Source organism: Salmo salar, unplaced genomic scaffold (assembly GCF_905237065.1).
Source record: "Salmo salar unplaced genomic scaffold, Ssal_v3.1, whole genome shotgun sequence".
NCBI classification, from domain to species: domain Eukaryota; kingdom Metazoa; phylum Chordata; class Actinopteri; order Salmoniformes; family Salmonidae; genus Salmo; species Salmo salar.
The window spans coordinates 13,102-32,231 of NW_025548620.1; the positions used below are offsets into that span (position 1 = coordinate 13,102).

Here is a 19,130-nt window from a genome sequence, read left to right on the forward strand (position 1 = left end):
CTCAGAGTAGGAGGAGTGGAAGGAAAAGCAGGCTCTGGACAGACAGACAGACAGACAGACAGGCAGACAGACAGACAGACAGACGTCTCACCTCAGAGTAGGAGGAGTGGAAGGAAAAGCAGGCTCTGGACAGACAGACAGACAGACAGACAGACAGGCAGGCAGGCAGGCAGACAGACAGACAGGCAGACAGGCGTCTCACCTCAGAGTAGGAGGAGTGGAAGGAAAAGCAGGCTCTGTAGGAACTGGCACCTGTCCTGGAAACATTCCACATCTGGGTAAGATTGTTTCTCTCTCTCTCTCTCTGTGTGTGTGTGTGTGTGTGTGTGTGTGTGTGTGTGTGTGTGTGTGTGTGTGTGTGTGTGTGTGTGTGTGTGTGTGTGTATCAGCTGGCAGGAACAGGAGTGTTGGCTGTAGGGCTGTGGCTGCGTTTTGACTCTCGGACTGAGGGACTGTTCAGTGGAGAGGACTCTCCTGTTGTCTTCTTCACCGGTAAGACTGAGCTCTCACCCCTATACCCTAACCCCTAACCCCTACACCCTCACCCCTACGCCCTAACCCCTACACCCTCACCCCTACACCCTAACCCCTACCCCTACACCCTCACCCCTACGCCCTAACCCCTACAACCCCTACACCCTCACCCCTACACCCTAACCCTAACCCCTACACCCTAACCCCTAACCCCTACACCCTAACCCCTAACCCCTACACCCTAACCCCTACACCCTAACCCCTACACCCTAACCCCTACGCCCTAACCCCTACACCCTAACCCCTACACCCTAACCCCTACGCCCTAACCCCTACACCCTCACCCCTACACCCTAACCCCTACCCCTACACCCTCACCCCTACGCCTAACCCCTACACCTCACCCCTACACCCTAACCCCTACACCATAACCCCTACCCCTACACCCTCACCCCTACGCCATAACCCCTAACCCCTACACCCTAACCCCTAACCCCTACACCCTAACCCTAACCCCTACACCCTAACCCCTACACCCTAACCCCTACACCCTAACCCCTACGCCCTAACCCCTACACCTCACCCCTACACCTCACCCCTAACCCCTACCCCTACGCCCTAACCCCTACACCCTAACCCCTACACCCTAACCCCTAACCCCTACCCCTACGCCCTAACCCCTACACCCTAACCCCTACACCCTCACCCCTACACCCTAACCCCTACACCCTAACCCCTAACCCCTACACCCTCACCCCTACGCCCTAACCCCTACACCCTCACCCCCTACACCATAACCCCTACACCCTAACCCCTAACCCCTACACCCAAACCCCTACACCATAACCCCTACACCCTCACCCCTACACCCTAACCCCTACACCCTAACCCCTACACCCTCACCCCTACACCCTAACCCCTACACCCTCACCCCTACACCCTAACCCCTAACCCCTACACCCTAACCCCTACACCCTAACCCCTAACCCCTAACCCCTACACCCTAACCCCTACACCCTAGCCCCCTACAGCCTAACCCCTAACCCCTACACCCTAACCCCTACACCCTAACCCCTAACCCCTACACCCTAACCCTTACACTCTAACCCCTACACCCTCACCCTCACCCCCTACACCCTAACCCTTACACCCTAACCCCTACACCTCACCCTCACCCCTATACCCTAACCCCTACACCCTCACCCCTACACCCTAACCCCTACACCCTCACCCTCACCCCTACACCCTAACCCCTACACCCTCACCCCTACACCCTAACCCCTACACCCTAACCCCTACACCCTCACCCCTACACCCTAACCCTCACCCCTACACCCTAACCCCTACACCCTAACCCCTACACCCTCACCCCTACACCCTCACCCCTACACCCTAACCCCTACACCTCACCCTACACCCTACACCTCACCCCTACACCCTAACCCTACACCCTCACCCCCTACACCATAACCCCTACACCCTAACCCCTACACCCTAACCCCCTACACCCTAACCCCTAACCCCTACACCCTAACCCCTACACCCTAGCCCCTACAGCCTAGCCCCTAACCCCTAACCCCTACACCCTAACCCCTACACCCTAACCCCTAACCCCTACACCCTAACCCCGAACCCGTACACCCTAACCCCTACACCCAACACCATAAGCCCTACACCCAAACCCCTACACCCTAACCCCTATACCCTAATCCCTACACCCTAACCCCTACACCATAACCCCTACACCCTTACCCCTAACCCCTATACCTTAAATCCTAACCATAACCCCTACACCCTAACCCCTACATCCTAACCCCTACAGCCTAACCCCTACACCCTAACCCCTAACCCCTACAGCCTAAAATATCTCCTCTCAGCTAGTGGTATCATCAGCTGCTATATCACCAGGGTTACAGAGGGCTGCTATATCACCAGGGTTACAGAGGGCTGCTATATCACCAGGGTTACAGAGGGCTGCTATATCACCAGGGTTACAGAGGGCTGCTATATCACCAGGGTTACAGAGGGCTGCTATATCACCAGGGTTACAGAGGGCTGCTATATCACCAGGGTTACAGAGGGCTGCTATATCACCAGGGTTACAGAGGGCTGCTATATCACCAGGGTTACAGAGGGCTGCTATATCACCAGGGTTACAGAGGGCTGCTATATCACCAGGGTTACAGAGGGCTGCTATATCACCAGGGTTACAGAGGGCTGCTATATCACCAGGGTTACAGAGGGCTGCTATATCACCAGGGTTACAGAGGGCTGCTATATCACCAGGGTTACAGAGGGCTGCTATATCACCAGGGTTACAGAGGGCTGCTATATCACCAGGGTTACAGAGGGCTGCTATATCACCAGGGTTACAGAGGGCTGCTATATCACCAGGGTTACAGAGGAATGGCAGCCATGTTAATAACTGTCTCAGAATCCGTTAGTGGGAGGAGTTGTTGTTCTGACATCACAATGATCTGTTGACCAAGACATCACTTCCTCTGCAACAAACAAGGGTGTGTGTGTGTGTGTGTGTGTGTGTGTGTGTGTGTGTGTGTGTGTGTGTGTGTGTGTGTGTGTGTGTGTGTGTGTGTGTCCATCCCTGCATCCATTTGCTTGTGGTTTGTGACAGAGTGAGACTAGAGAAAAACTTTCAACATCAGACTTAATAATTTGTAACGGTTAAAGCAGTTATTCACTGTGTGGTGTGGTGTATATATGGTGTATATATGGTGTATATGGTGTGTATATGGTGTATATGGTGTGTGTGGTGTGTGGTGTGTGTGTGGTGTGTATATGGTGTATATATGGTGTATATATGGTGTATATGGTGTGTATATGGTGTATATGGTGTGTGTGGTGTGTATATGGTGTATATATGGTGTATATATGGTGTATATGGTGTGTATATGGTGTATATGGTGTGTGTGGTGTGTGGTGTGTGGTGTGGTGTGTATATGGTGTATATATGGTGTATATATGGTGTATATGGTGTGTATATGGTGTGTGTGGTGTGTGGTGTGTGTGTGGTGTGTATATGGTGTATATATGGTGTATATATGGTGTATATGGTGTGTATATGGTGTATATGGTGTGTGTGGTGTGTGGTGTGTGGTGTGGTGTGTATATGGTGTATATATGGTGTATATATGGTGTATATGGTGTGTATATGGTGTATATGGGTGTGTGTGGTGTGTGGTGTGTGGTGTGGTGTGTATATGGTGTATATATGGTGTATATATAGTGTATATGGTGTGTATATGGTGTATATGGTGTGTGTGGTGTGTGGTGTGTGTGTGGTGTGTATATGGTGTATATATGGTGTATATATGGTGTATATGGTGTGTATATGGTGTATGTGGTGTGTGTGTGTATGTGTGTATGGTGTGTGTACGGCGTGTGTATGTGGTGTGTGTGGTGTGTGTGTGTGTGTGTGTGTATGTGTGTATGGTGTGTGTACGGCGTGTGTATGTGGTGTGTGTGGTGTGTGTGTGTGTGTATGTGTGTATGGTGTGTGTACGGCGTGTGTATGTGGTGTGTGTGGTGTGTGTGTGTGTATGTGTGTATGGTGTGTGTACGGTGTGTGTGTGTGGTGTGTGTGTGTGTGTGTGTGTGTGTGTGGTGTGTGTATATGGTGTGTATATGGTGTGTGTATGGTGTGTATATGGTGTGTATATTGTGTGTATATGGTGTGTATGGTGTGTATATGGTGTGTGTATGTGGTGTGTGTATATGGTGTGTGTGGTGTGTGTATATGGTGTGTATATGGTGTATATATGGTGTATATATGGTGTATATGGTGTGTATATGGTGTATATGTGGTGTATATGGTGTGTATATGGTGTATATGGTGTGTATGGTGTATATGGTGGATATATGGTGTATATGGTGTGTATATGGTGTGTATATGGTGTATATGGTGTATATGGTGTATATGGTGTGTATATGGTGTGGGATCCATAGGTGTGTATATGGTGTGTATATGGTGTATATATAGTATGTATATGGTGTATATGGTGTATATGGTGTGTATATGGTGTGGGATCCATAGGTGTGTATATGGTGTGTATATGGTGTATATATGGTGTGTATATGGTGTATATGGTGTATATGGTGTGTATATGGTGTGGGACCCATAGGTGTGTATATGGTGTGTATATCAAATCAAATCAAATGTATTTTTATATAGCCCTTCGTACATCAGCCGATATCTCAAAGTGCTGTACAGAAACCCAGCCTAAAACCCCAAACAGCAAGCAAAGCATGTGAAAGAAGCACGGTGGCTAGGAAAAACTCCCTAGGAAAAACTCCCTAGAAAGGCCAAAAACCTAGGAAGAAACCTAGAGAGGAACCAGGCTATGAGGGGTGGCCAGTCCTCTTCTGGCTGTGCAGGGTGGATATTATAACAGAACATGGTCAAGATGTTAAAATGTTAAAATGTTCATAAATGACCAGCATGGTCAAATAATAAAGATCATAGTAGTTGTCGAGGGTGCAACAAGCACGTCCGGTGAACAGGTCAGGGTTCCATAGCCGCAGGCAGAACAGTTGAAACTGGAGCAGCAGCACGGCCAGGTGGACTGGGGACAGCAAGGAGTCATCATACCAGGTAGTCCTGAGGCATGGTCCTAGGGCTCAGGTCCTCCGAGAGAAAGACAGAAAGAGAGAAAGAGAGAATTAGAGAGAGCATATTTAAATTCACACAGGACACCGGATAAGACAAGAGAAATACTCCAGATGTAACAGACTGACCCTAGCCCCCGACACATAAACTACTGCAGCATAAATACTGGAGGCTGAGACAGGAGGGATCAGAAGACACTGTGGCCCCATCCGATGATACCCCGGACAGGGCCAAACAGGCAGGATATAACCCCACCCACTTTGCCAAAGCACAGCCCCACACCACTAGAGGGATGTCTCCAACCACCAACTTACCGTCCTAAGACAAGGCCGAGTATAGCCCACAACGATCTCCGCCATGGCACAACCCAAGGGGGGGCGCCAACCCAGACAGGAAGACCACGTCAGTGACTCAACCCACTCAAGTGACGCACCCCTCCCATGGACGGCATGGAAGAACACCAGTAGGCCAGTGACTCAGCCCCTGTAAAAGGGTTAGAGGCAGAGAATCCCAGTGGAGAGAGGGGAACCGGCAAGGCAGAGACAGCAAGGGCGGTTCGTTGCTCCAGAGCCTTTCCGTTCACCTTCACACCCCTGGGCCAGACTATACTTAATCATAGGACCTACTGAAGAGATAAGTCTTCAGTAAAGATTTAAAGGTTGAGACTGAGTCTGCGTCTCTCACATTGGTAGGCAGACCATTCCATAAAAATGGAGCTCTATAGGAGAAAGCCCTACCTCCAGCCGTTTGCTTAGAAATTCTAGGGACAATTAGGAGGCCTGCGTCTTGTGACCGTAGCGTACGTGTAGGTATGTACGGCAGGACCAAATCGGAAAGATAGGTAGGAGCAAGCCCATGTAATGCTCTGTAGGTTAGCAGTAAAACCTTGAAATCAGCCCTTGCCTTAACAGGAAGCCAGTGTAGGGAGGCTAGCACTGGAGTAATATGATCAAATTTTTTGGTTCTAGTCAGGATTCTAGCAGCCGTATTTAGCACTAACTGAAGTTTATTTAGTGCTTTATCCGGTAGCCGGAAAGTAGAGCATTGCAGTAGTCCAGCCTAGAAGTAACAAAAGCATGGATACATTTTTCTACGTCATTTTTGGACAGAAAGTTTCTGATTTTTGCAATGTTACGTAGATGGAAAAAAGCTGTCCTTGAAACAGTCTTGATATGTTCTTCAAAAGAGAGATCAGGGTCCACAGTAACGCCGAGGTCCTTTACAGTTTTATTTGAGACGACTGTACAACCATCCAGATTAATTGTCAGATTCAACAGAAGATCTCTTTGTTTCTTGGGACCTAGAACAAGCATCTCTGTTTTGTCCGAGTTTAAAAGTAGAAAGTTTGCAGCCATCCACTTCTTTATGTCTGAAACACAGGCTTCTAGCGAGGGCAATTTTGGGGCTTCACCATGTTTCATTGACATGTACAGCTGTGTGTCGTCCGCATAGCAGTGAAATTTAACATTATGTTTTCGAATGACATCCCCAAGAGGTAAAATATATAGTGAAAACAATAGTGGTCCTAAAACGGAACCTTGAGGAACACCGACATTTACAGTTGATTTGTCAGAGGACAAACCATTCACAGAGACAAACTGATATCTTTCCGACAGATAAGATCTAAACCAGGCCAGAACTTGTCCATGTAGACCAATTTGGGTTTCCAATCTCTCCAAAAGAATGTGGTGATCGATGGTATCAAAAGCGGCACTAAGATCTATATGGTGTGTATGGTGTATATGGTGTATATATGGTGTATATGGTGTGGGATCCATAGGTGTGTATATAGTGTATATGGTGTATATATGGTGTATATGGTGTATATATGGTGTATATGGTGTATATATGGTGTATATGGTGTATATGTGGTGTATGTATGGTGTATATATGGTGTATATATGGTGTATATGGTGTATGTGCTGTGTGGTCCATAGGTGTGTATATGGTGTATATGGTGTGTATATGGTGTGTATATGGTGTATATATGGCGTATATGGTGTATACGGTGTATATATGGTGTATATATGGTGCATATGGTGTATGTGGTGTATATATGGTGTATGTGCTGTGTGGTCCATAGGTGTATACATGGTGTATATGGTGTGTATATGGTGTATATATGGTGTATGTGCTGTGTGGTCCATAGGTGTGTATATGGTGTATATGGTGTATATATGGTGTATATGGTGTGTATATGGTGTATATATGGTGTATGTGCTGTGTGGTCCATAGGTGTGTATATGGTGTATATGGTGTGTATATGGCGTATGTGGTGTATATGGTGTATATATGGTGTATGTGCTGTGTGGTCCATAGGTGTGTATATGGTGTATATGGTGTATATATGGTGTATATATGGTGTGTATATGGTGTATATATGGTGTATGTGCTGTGTGGTCCATAGGTGTATATATGGTGTATATATGGTGTATATGGTGTATATATGGTGTATATGCTGTGTGGTCCATAGGTGTATATATGGTGTATATGGTGTATATATGGTGTATATGGTGTATATATGGTGTATATATGGTGTATATGGTGTATATATGGTGTATATGGTGTATATATGGTGTATGTGCTGTGTGGTCCATAAGTGTGTATATGGTGTATATGGTGTATATATGGTGTGTATATGGTGTATATGGTGTATATATGGTGTGTATATGGTGTATATATGGTGTGTATATGGTGTATATATGGTGTATATATGGTGTATGTGCTGTGTGGTCCATAGGTGTGTATATGGTGTATATATGGTGTATATGGTGTATATATGGTGTATTTGCTGTGTGGTCCATAGGTGTGTATATGGTGTATATATGGTGTATATGGTGTATATATGGTGTATGTGCTGTGTGGTCCTGATATGGTGTATATATGGTGTATATGGTGTATATATGGTGTGTATATGGTGTATATATGGTGTATATGGTGTATATATGGTGTATGTGCTGTGTGGTCCATAGGTGTGTATATGGTGTATATGGTGTATATATGGTGTATGTGCTGTGTGGTCCATAGGTGTGTATATGGTGTATATATGGTGTATATGGTGTATATATGGTGTATGTGCTGTGTGGTCCATAGGTGTGTATATGGTGTATATATGGTGTATATGGTGTATATATGGTGTATGTGCTGTGTGGTCCATAGGTGTGTATATGGTGTATATATGGTGTATATATGGTGTATGTGCTGTGTGGTCCATAGGTGTGTATATGGTGTGTATATGGTGTATATATGGTGTATATATGGTGTATGTGCTGTGTGGTCCATAGGTGTGTATATGGTGTATATATGGTGTATATGGTGTATATATGGTGTATGTGCTGTGTGGTCCATAGGTGTGTATATGGTGTATATATGGTGTATATATGGTGTATATATGGTGTATGTGCTGTGTGGTCCATAGGTGTGTATATGGTGTATATATGGTGTATATGGTGTATATATGGTGTATGTGCTGTGTGGTCCATAGGTGTGTATATGGTGTATATATGGTGTATGTGCTGTGTGGTCCATAGGTGTGTATATGGTGTATATATGGTGTATATGGTGTATATATGGTGTATGTGCTGTGTGGTCCATAGGTGTGTATATGGTGTATATATGGTGTATATGGTGTATATATGGTGTATGTGCTGTGTGGTCCATAGGTGTGTATATGGTGTATATGGTGTATATATGGTGTATGTGCTGTGTGGTCCATAGGTGTGTATATGGTGTATATATGGTGTATATGGTGTATATATGGTGTATGTGCTGTGTGGTCCATAGGTGTGTATATGGTGTATATATTATATGGTGTATATATGGTGTATGTGCTGTGTGGTCCATAGGTGTGTATATGGTGTATATATGGTGTATATGGTGTATATATGGTGTATGTGCTGTGTGGTCCATAGGTGTGTATATGGTGTATATATGGTGTATATGGTGTATATATGGTGTATGTGCTGTGTGGTCCATAGGTGTGTATATGGTGTATATATGGTGTATATGGTGTATATATGGTGTATGTGCTGTGTGGTCCATAGGTGTGTATATGGTGTATATATGGTGTATATGGTGTATATATGGTGTATGTGCTGTGTGGTCCATAGGTGTGTATATGGTGTATATATGGTGTATATGGTGTATATATGGTGTATGTGCTGTGTGGTCCATAGGTGTGTATATGGTGTATATATGGTGTATATATGGTGTATATATGGTGTATATATGGTGTATGTGCTGTGTGGTCCATAGGTGTGTATATGGTGTATATATGGTGTATATGGTGTATATATGGTGTATGTGCTGTGTGGTCCATAGGTGTGTATATGGTGTATATATGGTGTATATGGTGTATATATGGTGTATGTGCTGTGTGGTCCATAGGTGTGTATATGGTGTATATATGGTGTATATGGTGTATATATGGTGTATGTGCTGTGTGGTCCATAGGTGTGTATATGGTGTATATATGGTGTATATGGTGTATATATGGTGTATGTGCTGTGTGGTCCATAGGTGTGTATATGGTGTATATATGGTGTATGTGCTGTGTGGTCCATAGGTGTGTATATGGTGTATATATGGTGTAGTATATGGTGTATGTGCTGTGTGGTCCATAGGTGTGTATATGGTGTATATATGGTGTATATGGTGTATATATGGTGTATGTGCTGTGTGGTCCATAGGTGTGTATATGGTGTATATATGGTGTATATGGTGTATATATGGTGTATGTGCTGTGTGGTCCATAGGTGTGTATATGGTGTATATATGGTGTATATGGTGTATATATGGTGTATGTGCTGTGTGGTCCATAGGTGTGTATATGGTGTATATATGGTGTATATGGTGTATATGGTGTATGGTGTATATGGTGTATATATGGTGTATGTGCTGTGTGGTCCATAGGTGTGTATATGGTGTATATGGTGTATATATGGTGTATATGGTGTATATATGGTGTATGTGCTGTGTGGTCCATAGGTGTGTATATGGTGTGTATATGGTGTATATGGTGTATATATGGTGTATGTGCTGTGTGGTCCATAGGTGTGTATATGGTGTATATATGGTGTATATGGTGTATATATGGTGTATGTGCTGTGTGGTCCATAGGTGTGTATATGGTGTATATATGGTGTATATGGTGTATATATGGTGTATGTGCTGTGTGGTCCATAGGTGTGTATATGGTGTATATATGGTGTATATGGTGTATATATGGTGTATGTGCTGTGTGGTCCATAGGTGTGTACATTCTGATTGCTGCTGGGGCCTTGATGATGGTTGTTGGGTTCCTGGGCTGCTGTGGAGCCATCAAGGAATCCCCTGCATGCTCGGGCTGGTGAGGATCAGCCATGATGATGATGATGATGATGATGATGATGATGGAATACAATGACAACACACTTTCCATTGAAAGAGAAGCGCAAGACCTCACACCCTGTCTGTCTCTCTCTCCCCCTGTCTGTCTCCCCCTCCCCTGTCTGTCTCTCTCCTCTCCCCCTGTCTGTCTCTCGTTCTCCCCCTGTCTGTCTCTCGTTCTCCCCCTCTTCAGTTCTTCTTCTCCCTGTTGTTAATCTTTGGGGCGGAGGTAGCAGCAGGGATCTGGGGCCTCTCCAATAAAGATACGGTAACTCTCAGAGGCTATTTTACTGTTCGTTGTGCTGACTGTGTGGACAGAGCATCAGACCTTCTATTACAGCTCAATACAAAACCTTAGCATCTCTCCATTCTCATGTCTCTCCTCTCCCCTGTCTGTCTCTCTCCTCTCCCCTGTCTGTCTCTCTCCTCTCCCCTCTCTGTCTCTATTCTCTCCTCCTGTCTGTCTCCCCCTCCCCTCTCTGTCTCTCTTCTCTCCCCCTGTCTGTCTCTTCTCTCCCCGTCTGTCTCTCCTCTCCCCTCTCTGTCTCTCTTCTCTCCCCCTGTCTGTCTCTTCTCTCCCCGTCTGTCTCCCCCTCCCCTCTCTGTCTCTCTTCTCTCCCCTGTCTGTCTCTTCTCTCCCCCTCTCCGTCTCTCTTCTCTCCGCCTCTCTGTCTCTCTTCTCTCCCCCTGTCTGTCTCTCTCCTCTCCCCCTGTCTGTCTCTCTTCTCTCCTCCTGTCTGTCTCCCCCTCCCTCCCCTGTCTGTCTCCCCCTCCCCTCTCTGTCTCTCTTCTCTCCCCTGTCTGTCTCTTCTCTCCCCCTCTCTGTCTCTCTTCTCTCCCCCTCTCTGTCTCTCTTCTCTCCCCCTGTCTGTCTCTCTTCTCTCCCCCTGTCTGTCTCTCTCCTCTCCCCTCTCTGTCTCTATTCTCTCCTCCTGTCTGTCTCCCCTCCCCTCTCTGTCTCTCTTCTCTCCCCTGTCTGTCTCTCTTCTCTCCCCTGTCTGTCTCTCTCCTCTCCCCTCTCTGTCTCTATTCTCTCCTCCTGTCTGTCTCCCCCTCCCTCTCTGTCTCTCTTCTCTCCCCCTGTCTGTCTCTCTTCTCTCCCCTGTCTGTCTCTCTCCTCTCCCTCTCTGTCTCTATTCTCTCCTCCTGTCTGTCTCCCCCTTCCCTGTCTGTCTCTATTCTCTCCCCTGTCTGTCTCCCCCCTCCCCTCTCTGTCTCTCTTCTCTCCCCCTGTCTGTCTCTTCTCTCCCCCTCTCTGTCTCTCTTCTCTCCCCCTGTCTGTCTCTCTTCTCTCCCCTGTCTGTCTCTCTCCTCTCCCCTCTCTGTCTCTATTCTCTCCTCCTGTCTGTCTCCCCCTTCCCTGTCTGTCTCTATTCTCTCCCCTGTCTGTCTCCCCTCCCCTCTCTGTCTCTCTCCTCTCCCCTGTCTGTCTCTCTTCTCTCCCCCTGTCTGTCTCTCTCCTCTCCCTCTCTGTCTCTCTTCTCTCCTCCTGTCTGTCTCCCCTTCCCTGTCTGTCTCTATTCTCTCCCCCTGTCTGTCTCCCCCTTCCCTGTCTGTCTCTATTCTCTCCCCTGTCTGTCTCCCCCTCCCCTCTCTGTCTCTCTCCCCACCCCCTGTCTGTCTCCCCTTCCCTCTCTGTCTAGGTGGTGGAAGACATCACAGAGTTCTACAAGCAGACTTACACTAACTACATGAGCACCAAGCAGGAGGCCTTGAAGGAGACATTACGCCTTATACACTTTGGAGTGAGTACACACACACACACACACACACACACACACCACACACACACGCACACACACACACACACCACACACACACACACACACACACACACCACGCACGCACGCACGCACACACACACACACACACACACACACACACACACACGCACGCACGCACGCACGCACACGCACACACACCACACACACACACACACACACACACACACACACACCACACACGCACACACGCACGCACGCACACAACTCTAACATAACAGTCCAGTGTCTGTCTGTCTGTCTGTCTGTCTGTTCAGTAACACCTCCTAACCCTAACCTGTCTGTCTGTCTGTCTGTCTGCCTGCCTGCCTGTCTGTCTGTCTGTCTGTCTGTCTGTCTGTCTGTCTGTCTGTCTGTTCAGTAACACCTCCTAACCCTAACCTGTCTGTCTGTCTGTCTGTCTGCCTGCCTGCCTGCCTGCCTGCCTGTCTGTCTGTCTGTCTGTCTGTCTGTCTGTCTGCCTGCCTGTCTGTCTGTCTGTCTGTCTGTCTGTCTGTACTGTCTGTCTGTCTGCCTGCCTGCCTGCCTGCCTGCCTGCCTGCCTGTCTGTCTGCCTGCCTGTCTGTCTGTCTGTCTGTCTGCCTGCCTGTCTGTCAAAGTGTAAAGTGGAACTAAAATGGTGTTGTCGGTGTTTCCCTGGGGCAGCTGAACTGCTGCGGCCTGACAGGCACGATGATTGACAGCGCCAGGGAGACCTGCCCAAAGAAGGAAGGACTGGAGGCTCTGATTACCACGGTAACAAACATAACCCCTACAGCAACAACTATTTGAGTGACGAGCTATTATATTGGAGGGTAGAAGTGTATATTGGAGGGTAGAAGTGTATATTGGAGGGTAGAAGTGTATATTATAGGGTAGAAGTGTACATTGGAGGGTAGAAGTGTATATTGGAGGGTAGAAGTGTATATTATAAGGTAGAAGTGTATATTATAGGGTAGAAGTGTATATTGGAGGGTAGAAGTGTATATTGGAGGGTAGAAGTGTATATTATAGGGTAGAAGTGTATATTATAAGGTAGAAGTGTATATTATAGGGTAGAAGTGTATATTATAGGGTAGAAGTGTATATTATAAGGTAGAAGTGTATATTATAGGGTAGAAGTGTATATTGGAGGGTAGAAGTGTATATTGGAGGGTAGAAGTGTATATTATAGGGTAGAAGTGTATATTATAAGGTAGAAGTGTATATTATAGGGTAGAAGTGTATATTATAGGGTAGAAGTGTATATTATAAGGTAGAAGTGTACATTGGAGGGTAGAAGTGTATATTGGAGGGTAGAAGTGTATATTGGAGGGTAGAAGTGTATATTATAGGGTAGAAGTGTATATTATAAGGTAGAAGTGTATATTATAAGGTAGAAGTGTATATTATAGGGTAGAAGTGTATATTATAAGGTAGAAGTGTATATTATAAGGTAGAAGTGTATATTATAGGGTAGAAGTGTATATTATAAGGTAGAAGTGTATATTATAAGGTAGAAGTGTATAATGGAGAGTAGAAGTGTATTTTTATTTATTTTTCACCGTTATTTAACCAGGTAGGCCAGTTGAGTTCTCATTTGCAACTGCGACCTGGCCAAGATAAAGCAAAACAGTGCGACACAAAACAACAACACAGAGTTACACATGGAGTAAACAACAACACAGAGTTACACATGGAGTAAACAAACGTACAGTCAATAACTGTCACAAATAATGTCGTTGTGTTGAAGGGAGGACCAATACGCAGCGGGAATGTGGATACTCATCTTTTTAATAAAACACGAGCAAAGCATCCACAGGGAATAAACAATACTCACGACAAGAACAGTGTGGCAGGCTAAACGAAAGCAGTGCTCACAAACAACTACCCACCACCACAAATAAAAACACACACCTGTTTATAGGACTCCCAATCAGAGGCAACTACAAACACCTGCCTCCAATTGAGAGTCCAGCACCCAACCTACACATAGAAAACCTACCCTAGAACCTACACACAACACAAACCCTCTGCCACGTCCTGACCAAAACTAATAATTACTCCCTCTGCTGGTCAAGACGTGACAATAACACAATAGAAAAATCTATATACAGTGTGTGCAAATGTAGAAGAGTACAGAGGTAAGGCGATAAATAGACCATAGTAGCGAAGTAATTACAATTTAGCAAATTAGCACTGGAGTGGTAGATGAGCAGATGATGATGTGCAAGTAGAAATACTGGTGTGCAAAAGAGCAGAAAAGTAAATAAAAACAATATGGGGATGAGGTAGGTAGATTAGGTGGGCTATTTACAGATGGGCTATGTACAGCTGCAGCGATCGGTTAGCTGCTCAGATAGCTGATGTTTAAATAAAGTTAGTGAGGGAAATATAAGTCTCCAGCTTCAGTGATTTTTGCAATTCATTCCAGTCATTGGCAGCAGAGAACTGGAAGGAAAGGCGACCAAAGGAGGAATTGGCTTTGGGGATGACCAGTGAGATATACCTGCTGGAGCGCGTGCTACGGGTGGGTGCTGCTATGGTGACCAGCGAGCTGAGATAAGGCGGGGCTTTACCTAGCAAAGACTTATAGATTACCTGGAACCAGTGGGTTTGGCGACGAGTATGAAGCGAGGGCCAGCCAACGAGAGCGTACAGGTCGCAGTGGTGGGTAGTATATGGGGCTTTGGTAACAAAATGGATGGCACTGTGATAGACTGCATCCAGTTTGCTGAGTAGAGTGTTGGAGGCTATTTTGTAAATGACATCGCCGAAGTCAAGGATCGGTAGGATAGTCAGTTTTACGAGGGTATGTTTGGCAGCATGAGGGAAGGATGCTTGTTGCGAAATAGGAAGCCGATTCTAGATTTAACTTTGGATTGGAGATGCTTAATGTGAGTCTGGAAGGAGAGTTTACAGTCTAACCAGACACCCAGGTATTTGTAGTTGTCCACATATTCTAAGTAAGAACCGTCCAGAGTAGTGATGCTGGGCAGGTGCAGGCAGCGATCGGTTGAAGAGCATGCATTTAGTTTTACTTGTATTTAAGAGCAGTTGGAGGCCACGGAAGGAGAGTTGTATGGCATTGAAGCTCGTCTGGAGGTTAGTTAACACAGTGTCCAAAGAGGGGCCAGAGGTATACAGAATGGTGTCGTCTGCGTAGAGGTGGATCAGAGAATCACCAACAGCAAGAGCGACATCATTGATGTATACAGAGAAAAGATTCGGCCCGAGAATTGAACCCTGTGGCACCCCCATAGAGACTGCCAGAGGTCCGGACAACAGGCCCTCCGATTTGACACACTGAACTCTATCTGAGAAGTAGTTGGTGAACCAGGCGAGGCAATCATTTGAGAAACCAAGGCTGTTGAGTCTGCCGATAAGAATGTGGTGATTGACAGAGTTGAAAGCCTTGGCCAGGTCGATGAATACGGCTGCACAGTACTGTCTTTTATCCATGGCGGTTATGATGTCGTTAAGGACCTTGAGTGTGGCTGAGGTGCACCCATGACCAGCTCGGAAACCAGATTATAGGGTAGCAGTTTATATTATAGTGTTTAAGTGTATATTATAGGGCTAGAAGTGTATATTATAGGGTAGAAGTGTATATTATAGGGCTAGAAGTGTATATTATAGGGTAGAAGTGTATATTATAGGGTAGAAGTGTATATTATAGGGTAGAAGTGTATATTATAGGCTAGAAGTGTATATTATAGTATAGAAGTGTATATTATAGTATAGAAGTGTATATTATAGGGTAGAAGTGTATATTATAGGGTATTATAGGGTAGCAGTGTATATTATAGGGTAGCAGTGTATATTATAGGGTAGAAGTGTATATTATAGGGTAGAAGTGTATATTACAGGGTAGAAGAGTATATTATAGGGTAGAAGTGTATATTATAGGGTAGAAGTGTATATTATAGGGTAGTAGTGTATATTATAGGGTAGAAGTGTATATTATAGGGTAGTAGTGTATATTATAGGGTAGTAGTGTATATTATAGGGTAGAAGTGTATATTATAGGGTAGAAGTGTATATTATAGGGTAGAAGTGTATATTATAGGGTAGAAGTGTATATTATAGGGTAGAAGTATATATTATAGGGTAGAAGTGTATATTATAGGGTAGAAGTGTATATTATAGGGTAGAAGTGTATATTATAGGGTAGAAGTGTATATTATAGGGTAGAAGAATATATTATAGGGTAGAAGTGTATATTATAGGGTAGAAGTGTATATTAGTGTATCGCCAAACCCACTGGCTCCAGGTCATCTATAAGTCTTTGCTAGGTAAAGGCCCACCTTATCTCAGCTCACTGGTCACCAAAGCAGCACCCACCTGTAGCACTCGCTCCAGCAGGTATATCTCACTGGTCATCCCCAAAGCCAATTCCTCCTTTTGCCGCCTTTCCTTCCAGTTCTCTGCTGCCAATGACTGGAACGAACTGCAAAAATCTCTGAAGCTGGAGACTCATATCTCCCTCACTAGCTTTAAGCATCAGCTGTCAGAGCAGCTCACAGATCACTGCACCTGTACATAGCCCATCTGTAAACAGCCCATCCAACTACCTCATCCCCATACTGTATTTATTTATTTATCTTGCTCCTTTGCACCCCAGTATCTCTACTTGCACATTCATCTTCTGCACATCTATCACTCCAGTGTTTAATTGTTATATTGTAATTACTTCGCCACTATGGCCTATTTATTGCCTTACCTCCCTGTATATTATTGGGTAGAAGTGTATTTTGGAGGGTAGAGGTGTATGTTATAGGGTAGAAGTGGTGTAGTAGTTTTTAATCTCAGTCCTGTCAGAGTTATAGTAGTGTGTAATCTCAGTCCTGTCAGAGTTATAGTAGTGTGTAATCTCAGTCCTGGTAGAGTTGTAGTAGTGTGTCATCTCAGTCCTGGTAGAGTTGTAGTAGTGTGTAATCTCAGTCCTGGTAGAGTTGTAGTAGTGTGTAATCTCATTCCTGGTAGAGTTGTAGTAGTGTGTAATCTCAGTCCTGGTAGAGTTGTAGTAGTGTGTAATCTCAGTCCTGGTAGAGTTGTAGTAGTGTGTAATCTCATTCCTGGTAGAGTTGTAGTAGTGTGTAATCTCATTCCTGGTAGAGTTGTAGTAGTGTGTAATCTCATTCCTGGTAGAGTTGTAGTAGTGTGTAATCTCAGTCCTGGTAGAGTTGTAGTAGTGTGTAATCTCATTCCTGGTAGAGTTGTAGTAGTGTGTAATCTCATTCCTGGTAGAGTTGTAGTAGTGTGTAATCTCACTGTGTTGTTCTGTCAGAGTTGTCCAACGGCCATTGACGAGGTGTTCAACTCTAAACTCCATATCATTGGAGGAGTGGGCATCGGAATTGGAGTCCTCATGGTGAGAGCAGCCAATCAACTCTCTCTCTCCTTTCTCCTCCACTCCTCTCCTTTCTCTCTCTCCTTTCTCTCCTTCACTCCTCTCCTCTCTCTTTCCTCTCCTCTCTCTCCTCTCCTTTCTCTCTCTCCTCTCCTCTCTCTTTCCTCTCCTCCACTCCTCTCCTTTCTCTCCTCCACTCCTCTTCTTTCTCTCTATCCACTCCTCTCTCTCCTCTCCTTTCTCTCCTTCACTCCTCTCCTCTCCTCTCTCTTTCCTCTCCTCTCTCCTCTCCTCTCCTCTCTCTCTCTCCTTTCTCTCCTTCACTCCTCTCTCTCTCTCTCTTCTTCTCTCTCTGTCCACTCCTCTCTCTCCTCCGCTCCTCTCTCCTCCACTCCTCTCCTCTCCTTCACTCCTCTCTCTCTCCTCTCTCTCCTCTCCTCTCTCGCTCCTCTCCTTTCTCTCTCTCCTACACTCCTCTCCTCCACTCATCTCTCCTCTATCTCTCCTCCACTCCTCTCCTCCTCTCCTCTCCTTCCTCTCTCCTCCACTCCTCTGTCCTCTCCTTCCTCTCTCCTCTCCACTCCTCTCTCCTCCTCTCCTCTCCTCTCCTTCCTCTCTCTCCTCTCCTCTCCTTCCTCTCTCTCCTCTCCTCTGTCCTCTCCTTCGTCTCTCTCCTCTCCTTCCTCTCTCTCCTCCTCTCCTCTGTCCTCTCCTTCGTCTCTCTCCTCCACTCCTCTGTCCTCTCCTTCCTCTCTCTCCTCCTCTCCTCTCCTCTCCTTCCTCTTGTCCTCTAATGATATGTCTTTCTCTTCTGTCCAGATCTTTGGGATGATCTTCAGCATGCTGCTGTGCTGCGCCATCAGAAGGTCTCGTGACATCATGTAGACCCGGACTCTGCCCTTCCGTGCACTTAACTTATCTGTGTGTCTGTCCTCAATTGATGTTAAACGCTCACTAGGTTTGTACTGCCATTAGGATTAGGGTTAGTTAGCATTTTCAGCCAGCCAGCCAGTCAGCCAGCCAGCCAGCCAGTCAGCCAGCCAGTCAGCCAGCCAGCCAGCCAGTCAGTCAGTTAGTCAGCCAGTCAGCCAGCCAGTCAGTCAGTTAGTCAGCCAGCCAGCCAGCCAGCCAGCCAGCCAGCCAGCCAGTTAGTCAGCCAGTCAGTCAGTCAGTTAGTCAGTCAGCCAGCCAGTCAGTCAGCCAGCCAGCCAGTCAGTCAGCCAGCCAGTCAGCCAGCCAGCCAGCCAGTCAGTTAGTCAGCCAGCCAGCCAGCCAGCCAGCCAGCCAGTTAGTCAGCCAGTCAGTCAGTCAGTTAGTCAGCCAGCCAGCCAGTCAGTCAGCCAGCCAGCCAGTCAGTCAGCCAGTCAGTCAGTCAGCCAGTCAGTCAGCCAGTCAGCCAGCCAGCCAGCCTGCCAGCCTGCCAGCCAGTCAGTCAGTCAGCCAGCCAGTCAGCCAGTTAGTCAGCCAGCCAGCCAGCCAGCCTGCCAGCCAGTCAGCCAGCCAGTCAGCCAGCCAGCCAGTAAAGCTCTACCCTGGATGGAAACTCAGTCTCCTGTGAAAGTGTGGAGCTGTA

At 46.2% G+C, this 19,130-nt stretch overlaps 1 protein-coding gene across 1 annotated transcript; it reads left to right on the plus strand.

Moving 5' to 3' along the window:
- Positions 1-244: 244 nt before the first annotated feature.
- On the plus strand, positions 245-18,861 carry LOC106595881 (CD9 antigen). Its single transcript, XM_045712575.1, has 7 exons — positions 245-492; positions 10,349-10,445; positions 10,659-10,733; positions 12,109-12,210; positions 12,892-12,981; positions 17,495-17,578; positions 18,377-18,861. Exons 2-7 carry the CDS (start codon positions 10,434-10,436, stop codon positions 18,440-18,442), a joined length of 429 nt encoding a protein of 142 aa, XP_045568531.1. The 5' UTR covers positions 245-492; positions 10,349-10,433; the 3' UTR covers positions 18,443-18,861.
- Positions 18,862-19,130: the final 269 nt, after the last annotated feature.